The sequence below is a fragment of the Podarcis erhardii genome (genome assembly GCF_964252035.2).
Source record: "Podarcis erhardii genome assembly, chromosome: 2".
In the NCBI taxonomy this organism is placed as follows: Eukaryota; Metazoa; Chordata; class Lepidosauria; order Squamata; family Lacertidae; genus Podarcis; species Podarcis erhardii.
In genome coordinates this window covers 22,509,151-22,523,092 of record NC_138498.1, presented here as the reverse complement: position 1 = coordinate 22,523,092, position 13,942 = coordinate 22,509,151, and the positions used below count along the sequence as shown (strand labels likewise).

General features: G+C 43.4%; 1 protein-coding gene across 4 annotated transcripts in view; it reads right to left on the bottom strand.

The window, feature by feature from the left end:
- Positions 1-13,942, bottom strand: part of DGKA (diacylglycerol kinase alpha) — an 83,517-nt gene that overhangs the window by 67,007 nt on the left and 2,568 nt on the right. For 2 of the 4 annotated variants that reach the window (XM_081849602.1, XM_081849605.1), the window contains exon 2: positions 13,476-13,543. The exons of 1 other annotated variant lie outside the window; for it this stretch is intronic. In XM_081849602.1, the coding sequence (XP_081705728.1) occupies positions 13,476-13,543 (68 nt within the window). Of the gene's footprint in view, positions 1-7,829; positions 7,862-13,475; positions 13,544-13,942 lie in introns of those variants that run through there. One more of the 4 variants, XM_081849603.1, reaches the window with a different exon arrangement.

The window sequence follows — 13,942 nt, the reverse complement described above, 5'->3', positions numbered from 1 at the left end:
TGCTGAACACAGGTTGCCCAACTGATTGAGAGTGGAACCAACTAGTTTGGACAAGCTGAATGTAGTCAGTAACAAGAGAAAAGAGGTTTTTGCAGCTGGCTACTAAGAGCAAGCCAGGGAGATTTCATAAGAGGAGTCCTGCTGAATCACACAACAGGCCACCTCAGCCAGCATTCTGCTTCCCACAGTGGCCAACCAGGTTGCTTGAAGACAACAGATATTTCCCACTGCTGCTCTCAACTGGAACCTGGAGGACATTGCTCCAAGGTCACACTATTTTTTTGTGGGGTTGGTTTTTTTAACCGGGGGGGGGGGGGCAGAGAGATGATGGTGCTTTAAAGACTAAAATTCAGTTTGAGTGTTCACCATATCTGTAAAAGAACACAAGTCTCCATTGCTCTCTCTCCCCACAAGAGAACTGATCCTGTAAAAGGCTGCACCTAGAAGCTCAGTAAAACAGTATTGATCCTCTTTGTCTATTTATCAGCTTTGATTGATTCTGATCTGGCTTACACACTACGGTATAGCTTCTCTCCATTCTGGCTCAGTTTTTTGCCCTTTCTTATAGGTGAAACTCATATGATTCCTCAAGAGAACAAGAAAACATATTCACTCCATAAGAAAATGTTGCTTCAGTTTATGACGGGGGTCAGCAAGGTTTATCTTGCCTGGGCCAGATCAGTCCTGTGGAGATCCCTCTGTGGGCCGGATCGTCCCGTCCCCCCCGCAATTTTCGGCACCACGAAAGCGAGTCCCCATGCCATGCTGCACAGCTTTAGCGCAGCGCACGAGCGGGCAGCTCAGTTCGGGGGCAGCTCATGGGCCAATCAAACAACCTCCGCAGGCTGCTTCTGGCCCATGAGCCTTAGACTGGTGACCCCTGATTTATGATCACAATTTTAGTATTCAGTGAGAGCCTGGTTTCAATCTGCACATTTCACTGTGGCAAGCTGGACTGAGGAGAGGTGATCACTCTGTGTAGCAATTGGTAACAGATTGGAGGCTCTCAGATACCATGGAAACTGGATGCGGGGGCAGATCAGAAAATTACTGATATTATTCCACTTGCAAAAATATAATTGTAATGTATGAACAGTTCAGATGAATCAACGCAACCCTGATGATATGATCTTGATGGTCTATCATTGCAAAAGCTAATTAATTCTGAGATCCTGGCAGTTGTCAGACTTCTGCGAAGGAGCTGCTTTGGCAAGAGGAAGGATCAAATACACGGCCATGAGAAAATCTTCTATACCTACTTGCAGTAGGTACACAAAGTCGATTCCAGTGCGCCAAAAAGGAGTGGTAAGAAGGAGACAACAAGAATGGAATGGAGGGTAGAAGTGAAGCTGTTACTACTTTTATATTTATGTAGAAGGGTTTTTCTCTCCCCCTCCCTCACCAATGAGTTTACAATCCAATTTCCTCACAGAGGAGAAATCATAAATAGGACTGGAACCATATTTCAGAAATATATTATCTTTTCAGCATCTAATTTTTAGGATCTTAATATGTATTTCAGATATTTCAGTTATCAGTCTTAGTTTTCTAGTGCATATGGGAACCTAGACTTTCCATCACTGATCACTAATGAAGTCAGGGCCCCTCCAGACTGATGGGTTTGTTTGTCTTTTGCAGGTGCATTCTGCAATATGTCATTGACGTAATAACAGTGCATTCATGGTGGATTTATACTGGACCATCCACTTTATTATATGTCCTGAGATGCTTTCATAATCCTGCATTACTGCCATCTGGAAGGGCACTCTCACACTATAGTAGGACAAACACACACACAAACCATTTGTGGTATGAAAAATCACAGGGTTTCAGCAGGAAGCGATAGGATATGCATTGTTTGGAAACGAAGCAGTGCGACTGCCCTAAAACTTTGGCAGGTGCAAATAGCGTTGAAAATGTGATCACATATAACCACCCCAGTATCATCCTGAGCACAAATCACGATGACTGCTCAGTAAACTGGACGTCTGGAAGGCATTTGTAAGGTTTAGTACAAAACAGAGAAGTTATTTCCCGTAGAGCGACCCAGACGGCCTGCAGCTGGCTGCCAATGTCTCACAATTCCTATCAGTTGGGAAGGGGGAAAGTAAGAAGGGGGCACTGCACACACCCACTTTCACCTTCCACTTCATGCATTCTGACTGTCAGATTTATCATGCAAGCAGTAATTGGAGTGGATAGAATCTGAAGGATGCTGAGCTCATAGAATCATAGAATCATAGAGTTGGAAGAGACCACAAGGGCCATCGAGTCCAACCCCCTGCCAAGCAGGAAACACCATCAGAGCACTCCTGACATATGGTTGTCAAGCCTCTGCTTAAAGACCTCCAAAGAAGAAGACTCCACCACACTCCTTGGCAGCAAATTCCACTGTCGAACAGCTCTTACTGTCAGGAAGTTCTTCCTAATGTTTAGGTGGAATCTTCTTTCTTGTAGTTTGGATCCATTGCTCCGTGTCCGCTTCTCTGGAGCAGCAGAAAACAACCTTTCTCCCTCCTCTATGTGACATCCTTTTATATATTTGAACATGGCTATCATATCACCCCTTAACCTCCTCTTCTCCAGGCTAAACATGCCCAGCTCCCTTAGCCGTTCTTCATAAGGCATCGTTTCCAGGCCTTTGACCATTTTGGTTGCCCTCCTCTGGACACGTTCCAGTTTGTCTGTGTCCTTCTTGAACTGTGGTGCCCAGAACTGGACACAGTACTCCAGGTGGGGTCTGACCAGAGCAGAATACAGCGGCACTATTACTTCCCTTGATCTAGATGCAATACTCCTATTGATGCAGCCCAGAATTGCATTGGCTTTTTTAGCTGCCGCGTCACACTGTTGGCTCATGTCAAGTTTGTGGTCAACCAAGACTCCTAGATCCTTTTCACATGTACTGCTCTCAAGCCAGGTGTCACCCATCTTGTATTTGTGCCTCTCATTTTTTTTGCCCAAGTGCAGTACTTTACATTTCTCCCTGTTAAAATTCATCTTGTTTGTTTTGGCCCAGTTCTCTAATCTGTCAAGGTCGTTTTGAAGTGTGATCCTGTCCTCTGGGGTGTTAGCCACCCCTCCCAGTTTGGTGTCATCTGCAAATTTGATCAGGATGCCCTTGAGTCCATCATCCAAGTCGTTGATAAAGATGTTGAATAAGACCGGGCCCAAGACAGAACCCTGTGGCACCCCACTAGTCATTCTTCTCCAGGATGAAGAGGAACCATTGATGAGCACCCTTTGGGTTCGGTCAGTCAGCCAGTTACAAATCCACTGAGTGGTAGCATAGTCAAGTCCGCATTTTACCAGCTTCTTTACAAGAATATCATGGGGCACCTTGTCGAATGCCTTGCTGAAATCAAGGTAGGCTACATCCACTGCGTTCCCTTCATCTACCAGGGTTGTAATTCTGTCAAAAAACGAGATCAGGTTAGTCTGACATGACTTATTTTTCAGAAATCCATGCTGACTATTGGTGATCACAGCATTCCTTTCTAGGTGCTCACAGACTGTTTGCTTAATGATCTGCTCCAGAATCTTCCCTGGTATTGATGTCAGACTGACTGGGCGATAATTATTTGGGTCCTCTCTTTTCCCCTTTTTGAAAATAGGGACAACATTTGCCCTCCTCCAGTCTGCCGGGACTTCGCCTGTTCTCCAGGAATTCTCAAAGATGAGCTGCCTCCTTCCCCTCCAATGGCAAAGCTATGATCAAGATGTAGACATTAAAACCCTGGAAGGATGTTTCAGAGAAGAATCTACTGCTCCCTTCCCAGTGCACATGCCCCTTCATGATAAAAAACATCTAGAACTGAGTAATAGGAGTGCGGGGGATGTCCCTGTCAGTTAACCACCATAACAAAGATATAGCTGAAACACTCTCAACTTTTATCGAACAATAGTAATTCTGGCAGAATCACAAAAGAATGGAGTTCCCACCATTATGTTCTGAGAGAGCCGTGTCTTTGAAAACCACATTACAGAAGAGCAAAAAGTACAGATTTGCCCATCAGTGCATTGCCGTGCTGGGTACTTGATATTTCTGACTTCATTTGTTCTACATATAATTTTAATGTATTATGAAAACTTTTAATTAAAAAAAAGTGGGGGAAAATATAATTGTTTTGTGACTCACTTCATGACACGGAACAAACTCACCCCATACACAAAATGGATGGAAGTGACAGGCTTTTAAAATACAAAGTACCAGTAATTATTTGGAAGCTGTGGGCTTCTTCTGACCACATTTAGCCGATGAAACACACACCTAGCCATTTTGGAGTGGGGACTGCATTGAACAGAAGCCTAACTATCTTCCTACTGCAGTGCCTTTCCTGTTTGTTCACCTTTAGGGAATTGTTGTTTCAGTCAAGGCTATGCACTCTTTTGCTGCTGGATGCCCGTATAAGGTGCACATTTAGTTAAATCTAAAAAAGGAGGTGGTCAATGGCACAGCTCTCGCCCAGGAGCAAGTATGCATCTCTTTTACATGTGGGTAGGATATGCTGTACAGTACTTTCACATTTGCAAGCGGGTCATGCCTAATCAGAGTTTTGTAGCACATTTTCAGTAATACTGTGGAAAGGGACTTACTGAGAAAACGAAGAGGCTTGCAGAGCTTATTCTTATTGCACTATTTGGGTTACCTTATGGGGGCAGGAGTTAAGTTCATAGCAAAGCACTATGACGCAGTTTCACTGGTGTTTGGATCTAGAAGTGGAAGGCAACATAGTATGGACATATAAAGAAGTAGCTGCAGAAAATTTATTTCCCCCCAGATGTTATCTTAGGTACCACACAGAAACGATCGCAAAAAATAAATAAATAAATAAATAAATAAATGTCAGCCAAAGATTTGGAGACCAGATAGCGATGCTAGAGGTCCATGCTGACCAAGTTAAAAAATGTGGATTGGAAAATAGGACAATAACTCGAGAGACTTAATGGAAATTTTGAAAAGAGATGCTGAAACATATTGATCTGTCTTCAGAGAGCCCAGATAAAAAAGGCTTTCTTGAAAGAGCAGAACCAAACACCCCAGATCTCAGTTGATCACCCAAGTACATATATGTTCCCTGGCTCCTGGTACCCATTTCCTTCTCGTGCCATGCTTTCTATCCCTTCCCCATATTTTATGCCATCTCAGTGTGCCTCAAGGTCAGATTGAGCATTTCATCTTCCCTGTCGTGTGCAGTGTAGAACATTTGCTTAAGTCAGCTGGGACTGTTTGAGACGAAGGGTTGCACTTATTCTTTTCCAACCCTAGGATTCAATGCGGAGCAGGAGAACTAAGCACACACAACATTTATTATTCTATTTGGATGTCTAGCATGCCCAATTTCCAAAGTTTCACGATGCATAACAAAGGATTAACAGTCTTACGCTTTGCACACATTACTGGCTTAAAAAGGCAGCTAAGTCACTCTTCCTCTCAATTCGGATCGAAGCTGGTTTGGGGAAAAACACATCAAAACACAGCATTTTGTAAGAAATGACAGGATAGATACAGGCTAGTTATGGACTGTGGCTAATGTCATGTGTACACTGCTTCCAGAACCAGCTGTGAGAGAACACTGGATGTACAGCAAAAGGGAGTGCATACACAGTCTTATTCAATGGGATTTGTCATGTTCAAGACAGCTGAACTGTGGAAGAGGACAATTTTTTTTCAGAAACTGAATGGCACTTATTTGCATAATATATTCAGATAGCATAACTTAACTTTCTTTGCTGCAGAACTGGATATTGCTGAGGTAAATAGATGCAGAATACACACTGCTCTAATTATAAAGGAATCTGACTACACAGAAATAGCACTATTTGGTTATTTATGTGTATAAAGCTTTTAAATTAGTCACTTCATACACTCTACCTCCGCACCCCCAAAAAGCACTCTTTCATAAGAAAGAGCATGCAACCCACATGTAGCTATTAATGTATGGATTGTTCTGTGTATGCACATAATGGGAAGCCACAGCCAAATATGGCTTCCTAGTATACACATACAAAGCCAAATGAACTCATAATAAGAGATCACACCCGACGATCTGCATGCAGTCTACACAGTATTTTCTACACACGTTTTCCATGTGCACAAAACGTGATGATGAACTGTCCCTAGGTAACACATGATTTAAAGCGAAAACCCAGAGGGGACAAGAAGATTTTCCGTGTGCCTTTTGAAAATGTTCACTCTTCTGTGTAATAACCTAGTTGCCGAAATAGGCTGGCTGTGCAACTGTACAAGAGACGTTTGATGCTCTGTGTGAGCTGATTGGCCCATTCAATTGCAGTGCTCTTGAAAGCAGGTGGCAACACACAGAGGAAGTTAGAGACATAGTTCAGAACAGGCTGGTACCAAAGAAGCAAATCTAATCCTTGCAGAGGATGAGTCACAGCTCTCCTACATACACAGTTCCAAGCCTGTAGTTCTTCTCACAAGGACCACATCACCCACGTCTCAGTAAAAGCGAGAGAAGCAAAAACCATGAAACAACAGAGGAGAGGAAAGAATTGTGTTTGAAAACACAACCCTACAGATGTGCACCTGTGATGATGATCTGTACAAGATTAGGAGGTACTGCAGACGTTTTTAAAGCTGCTAACACTATTACTAGGAAGAGGGGTCCATCTGTCCTAGTTTTCTCTTTCTGCCAAGGCTAGCCACTTTCTGGCTAGCTATAAGGCAGCATTCTTGCTGAAGCGGCAAGTGGAGGAGACTTTCATTAGCAACCTCGCTGTCTGCATTCACACATAATCCTAAACCAGGCTGTGTGGCTTCTTTTAACTATAATATGCATGAGGTGTCTGAGCAAAAATGCCTCTCTTCATCAGTGAGGAAACAAACCACAGAGCGGCTGGCTTGGTATTGTTATGAATTTGGGAAGTGGGGAGGGAGGGAGTAGGCTATATGTGAGATCCTTCTAATTCCTGGATCCAGCAAGTGTTAAAATATAAGCCAGGCTAGCTTCCTGTGTTGAGGTGGCCGTCTGGGTGATGGGCCATTAAGAGAACAAAGGCAAGGGGCTCTGTGCTAGAGAACAAATGGGTGGGGCTCCTCCCTCAACTCAAGGATAGTTAGAAGGACAAAGCCTGAATTTTAGAGCTGAGAGTTTGCAGTGATGTAAAGCAGCAAGCTGGAGAGTCAGAGAGCAATACCTGATGTCTGTTTGAATCCACGGCTGCGGCTATGGGAGAAACAAGACCCTTTTGGGGTGTTAATGCTGTGAGCTCCTCCATCGCAGGCTCAGGTTGTATATAAGTGTAAATAAACCATATATCATAAAGCCATCAAAGTCTCTGCTGTGCCTCATTCCCGCAAGAAACACACAACACTGGTTAAGTGCCTGGAACCCCCAGAATCTCACAACGCACAGAGATTGGGGTGGCATGTAAAACAGTGCTATGTCCAAACAGTGATGATATATTTTTTCCCCTTCCAAACAAACAGCACTGGCCTGGGTGTAATGTGAACTCTGTGGTTTTTTCTCCACTTGACTAAGGGAGGAGCAAAGCTGGAGTATTTGTGCTGCGTTCACCAGAATGCACTTCTTTCACTCTATTGTTCAAACAAACCACCGCTTGGCTTCGTGTTACACATGCATGCAGCCTCCACCTTTTCTGAGCAAATACTACCCACCTCTACCAGGAGCACAAGGACTGCAAAATACCAATATATGCTTGCCTTGATTGGTATCCCTACATCTTCTAACATATTGCAAATGAAAACAGTAATAATCCTGAGCATATACACATGGTCCACAAATCACTGATCCCACTTTATAGGTGAAGAACACTGAAGCTTACAGATAACTATAGTGACTTACCTAACTGGGAAGAACATTCTTCACTCCACCATCCAAAAAAGTTCAGCTTTCCTCCATGGTAGGTGTGCAGAAAGGTGATGGACAAACATTGAAATGAAAGACATTTCAATCATGTTTCTGTCCTTCCTGTGATACTAGAAGGGAAGTCTGCCCTTCAGGAAAGTAACTTTGCTTCAAAAATGAAATAAGTAAAACATGAACTATAAAGAAGTCTGCATTGCTCAACTTTCACTGCTAGTCTTCTGTAATAAGCAGTGGAGTTTTGGGACAAGACTAGCTGGAGAGCATTAAAGCTAATGTCTATTTAGAACAAACTTGAGAATGCATACATGTGCTCAAATGTCTTTTAGGAATATAAACAGCTGCCTGATTAATTTTGAGTACTTCTGTTTTATATTACTAACGTTGCCAACTATATAACTAACGTTGCCAAACCCTATTAACTCTTGAAAACATGGTATGACCAGAAAGCTAATTGAACTAATACCATCAAGCAAATATTGCTAATTAGCAATAATGAAACAATGCAGTATAACAAAAGCCCCTAATGTTGTTAGCGTGTGTGTGGTAGTGCTTAATTTCCTCTGGCAACGCCTATGAAGGAGCTATTTTTATTGTGCATTCATGATGACTTGTTCTCATGATGGTATCAAGACGATTATATATGATCATGCCTTCAACACTGTTTGCGGTTGCAAAAGTTTCAGGGCAAACACACTGGTTTGTTTCCAATCAGGACATGTCCTATAGCTTCCTGTTGAAAACCTGTAACTTTTTCATTTCACAAATGTTCATAGTGTGTGCCTGTCCTGCTTTTGTTGTGCTATAGCGCTAGACTGCCTCTCCAGATGGCCATAAGATGGAAAAGAGAAGGTCCAATTTACACTGCCCCATTGTTAAATTCAACAAGACTTGCATCTGATTACATATGGTAAGGATTGTGCTGCTAGTGTGTCAAGAGTCCTTTTTAACTCCTTGCCAAGTTGTCAAAACTTAAGACTCACAACATATTCCCCCTTCTGCTCTCCTTACTTTAGCTCAAGGTCCCAACTCCAAAGGAACTAAACAAAGAAGTGTTTTATCTAGCTAGAATGAGTTATTCTCAAAACCCTTGGGAAAATACTGAGAGATTTACTTAAACTAGTTCCTGGGAAAAGCACAAATGAAGATATAGGTAAATATCAGATACAGGAAAAATTAAAGATATCTGTGGAGCAATGAACCATTTCACAAAAGAAACCCTTGAGAAAGTGATCATAAATCTGTGGTACCTGTGTGTCTGTGGTATACTTGCCATGATGTGTGTTTGCTATGGGTATGCCAAAGGTAGAAAGTAAAGAACAGCAGGGAGGTCAGGTGTTGGCGGAAGTTGGCTGGGCTAGGATTGCTAGAGATTCTAGACTATAGCATGTTTGCAGCATTTTAGGATAGGTGTGGCATATACCTGGACTATAGGTATAGGCACAAGTCATCAATGTAACAGTGGCATTATTAAATTTGGAGGATTTGCTGCCATTGGGGTCAAATCTGAGATGAATTAGCCATTAACAAATCGGCTAAGCCCTTGCTACAATGTAGCTATCTGAAAAATGGGGTAGAAAACCTGTTGCTCTCTGGTGATAAGCAGAGTTCAGCAACACCTGGATATCCATGGGTTCTCCATCTCCGTTCTCCCTGAAATATGTTCCTTTCTTAATCTCAAGGTCATGAGAAACCAGTAGGAGAACATTTCAGTCTCCCAGAACATTCTATACAAGATCTCAAAGTAGCTGTTTTACTACAAAGGAATTTCAGAAATGGACTGGAAAGAGAAGCTGCTGAATTACAACTTATCACCAAACTCAAAACCATGGAAAAACCTGGTCTGAACAAAGACCTTGGATTCTTATCTCATTATACATGACAAAGCCATTTTTCACCTTTTCACCCCTTGCTTTTTCCTGTAAGACCTATTGCAGTCGTTAAGAGTTGTCAACAGGCTCATCACAGCTATCTGCCAATCACCCATTCCCACCACCCTTCTGAGTAATACCCCTCCCCACCTTCTCACTATATAGAAGGGTCTGGAAACTTCTGTTTCAGTGTATCTGAAGAAGTGTGCATGCACACGAAAGCTCATACCAAGAACTGACTTAGTTGGTCTTTAAGGTGCTACTGGAAGGAATTTGTTTTGTTTTGTCAAGGTCATGGGTTTGAGTTCTAGGCAGAGGGATGGACTAGATGAGTCTTGTGGTCTCTTCCAATTCTGCAGTTCTAAGATTCCTGCTCCCTTTCATTTCCCTCCCAGCTCAGAACCTGGTAGCTGTTCTGAGCTCCTAGAATTTTAAATGGGGGGTAGATTACCTACCATCAGCTGCAGAAAGACCCCACATGTGCTACAACTGAGAGTGGGATAACAAGGAGAGGCGAAGGGAGTGATTATGAGTACAAGCCAAGGGCATGTATGTGATGGATGGGTGAGAGGGATGTGGGCCCCAGATTAAGGCTTTGCACAGGGCACCCATGACCATTAATACAGCACTGTCAAGACACTGCTTTCTCTGGCCACACAACTAGATGGGAGAAATAAACCAGACCCTCTCTCCTGAATCCAGCTGCTAGCAAGCCAGACTGACACCTACTGGACAATATATTTGAAGCACATTATTGGCTTCATGGCACTGAGCAGTACACTGACTGCTATCTGCTCCAATACAAGAATATTCACCCGTGCAGCTGCTCTCATTGTTAACCAAGTTGAAACACCTACTACATAAATCTCTAGCTGTTAGAGCTTATCACTACTATAGCAGCTTTCTCTCTGCAAAGTGCTACTTTACAGGTCTTCGCACTTAATATTGACTCACATAAGCAAGAGTAAAACATGGCAATGAAACACGGTAGGTGGCAACGATGGCAAGGAATCAATCAGGATACTAGCCACCCTACCAACTCTTACATAATGTCTAAGATGCGGAACATGCATCACCACTCAGATAGTGAGGAAAGAACAGTGAATCGTTTTGAAATAGTTCCCCTTCTCCTGTGGTCTCTAGCACTGCTCAAAATAAAACTGGAAAAGAGGCTCAGCAGGATTCAAAGGGTGAAACCTACCTCAGTCTACCCCACAAACCTCAGCATCCAAAGATCAAGTTTCAGCTCTCCTATAATCAGGTATTTCATCAGTGCAAATACTCATAAGGTTATTAATCATAATGGTACTGCCAAACTGAATTTTAAAAAAATGGCTTGTGATGCCACATTATTCCACATTTCAAAATAGATAGGAAATTATATTGCAATGGTCCATTTTTGCAGGTATAGAAGTTCTTGAGCTGCTCAGGACTCCTTGGTAGGCAGAACAGAAGCTTATTATCTATTGTAGAGAAATCAGTGCTGGATTAGCCTTTCAAATGTTCCTAGTACAGTGGTACCTTGGTTTACAACCATATTCCGTTCCAGAGCTCCGTTTGTAAACCAAAACAGGTTGTAACCCAAGGCGCACTTTTGACAACTGGGCCTCCAAAAAAAAATGTTTGTAATCCCAAAAAAATGGGTTGTAATCCAAAAAAAGGTTGCAAACCGGGACACGCACTTCCAGGTTTGACGTGCTTGTAATCCAAAATGTATGCAAACCAAGATGTATGCAAACCAAGGTACCATTGTATCTTCAAACCATCATGGTAAAACCAGCCACTCACTACTTCAGCCAGGATACTGGCAATTGCCTCTGAGTAAGAAGCTGCTGCCAGAGTCACTGGGGAGCCATGCCAAAAAGAACTCACAGCATTGTACATCCTGCATATGCTGCTCTTCCAACAAATGTGACTTATAAGGGTCATGACAGGAAAACAGTACACAAGATGGCTGCAAAATAAAGCTGCCAACATTGTTTCCAGTCCATGATCTTTCTGCTCCTAACAGCTGGGTTTCATCTGACAGTTTAGGTTATAGCCCAGGACAAAAACATCATCATGCTGCTCTGGGGCCTTTGCAAACTTTTCCCCCAGCAGCTTTTAGTTTATAGCACAATGAGTATACAGTTAATACTCTCTCGGGGCAAGGGTTCCAGCGTCTTCAATAAGATTTAATAAGAATTATTTTGTAGGGATATAAAACTGTCCCAGAACTGAGTTTCAATATAGGACAAATTGTGATCGTGCAAGTGTTATAGGCATCATCAATGGAAAAGATAGTTCACTGCAACAACAGAATCCCTTATGCTAAAACTAAACCTGACCTGCATATTTTTCCATGCACCTGCCTCTTTTTTTCTGCCAATAAAAAGTAACATTGGGAGCCTGTGTTTGAGCAGCAGGAGTGATTGAGAAAGGTGCTCAGTGGTGTGAAGTCTACTTCCCACATTAAAAGTATACAGGGTGTGTGTGAGGGACTAGGGTGGCAAAGCTTAAGTTCTTTTATTTAGTATATGCTTGGGGTTTTTGTGTCAGTGTCACTTGGGGAAGTTCTCTTTCTATTCGCTTGTTATGTTTCCTTGGTGGTGAGAGAGGTTGGGGTGGCCTAGGGTGTGGTTGATCATCTTTGGCCGGCTGCAGTGGGATTTGTTTGTGCGTGGGTGAGGGGGGTTGTCGGGTTAAGTTAGCCATATTGAATCATATGCTGTTGGTGGGTTATGAGCTCTTTATAGCGTGAGTGGGCATTGTTATATTGGAAGATATTCAGTAGGGCCAGTTCTGGGGTGACTTCTAGTACCTGTTTAGTTATTTTGCTTATTTCTGGTATGACTGCGCACACCCCTTTTCTGACTAGGCACTCGATTATTTGGTTTGTGGGATCTACTGGTTCAGACACAGCATATGTCTGAGAAGACCCCAGGAGCGATCATGGGGAGGAGATGCAAGGAAAAAACTGTTGTGACATTTATTTCTTTGGCAACTTGGAATGACTGTTGTGGGATCCAGAAACGGCAACCTGGAGCTCTGCTGACCACTTAACTCAGGGGTCAGCAACCTCTTTCAGCAGGGGGTCGGTCCACTGTCCCTCAGACTTTGTGGGGGGCTGGACTATATTTGGGAGGGGAAAATGAACAAATTCCTATACCCCACAAATAACCCAGAGATGCATTTTAAATAAAAGCACACATTCTACTCATGTAAAAACACACTGATCCCTGGACCGTCCGCGGGCCGGATTTAGAAGGCGACTGGGCCGGATCCGGCCCCCGGGCCTTAGTTTGCCTACCCATGACTTAACTGCTCTCTTCTCCATCAGCTTGGGAGCTTTTTCTGAGACGCCTGTGGAATATGATAGCATCCTTTGTCGTTTGAGCATCTTTATCAAGATGCTAACAGATCTGCCTGCCTTCGATCAGTTATGCTTCAAGGGAAGCTCGCCAATCCTCTGATTCTTTAATATTTTCCAGCCCAGATAGATGTTAACCAAAGGATCTCACAACAGTCATCTCCCTGCAGGAGCAAGGAAGCATAAGAAAATTGGATGCTCCACAAGAGCATCTTGGATGGGATGGCTTTCAAAGAGGGCTAGACAATTGCATGGAGGAGAGGCATCTCAAAGGCAACTAGCAGTGATGGCTATGCTCAGCCTCCCCTGTTGGAGGGAGCAATGCTTCTGAAAAGTACTTGCTGGAAACCACAGACTCCACAAACGTGTTTCACAAGGACCCCTTTGTTCCCTCTGCCCCAGTACCTGAGGGTCGTCCCATCTCTCCAGGGATTTGGCCAGAACAAAGTATATGTTGGGGAAAGGCTCCCTCCCTGCAAAGAAAATGGAGCAATCAGCAGGCACCTGGCTCCCAGCCATGCTAGCAGCAGTCTGGCACATGAGGTTGGGGGACACTGGAAGGAAGCATTCCTGCAGTATAGGGCATTCAATTGGCATTTCCACCTACATGAACTCTTAGCCTTCCCGCCCCCCTTGTTCTGGCCTGCCTCTCTTCTAAGGAAGATGCAAGCTCTTGCTGGAAGTCACTGGTGGGGAGAGTGTTCCTATGATTCCCAAATGTTTCAGAAGCATCTTTTTGTTCCTTTAGCTGATTCATATAATCATAGCATGGTAGGATTGGAAGGGATCCCAAGGGTCATCTAGTCCAACCCCCGGCAATGCAAGGATCCTACCCATAGCCAGCCCTGGCCTGGCTGGGCTCCAAACTCCAG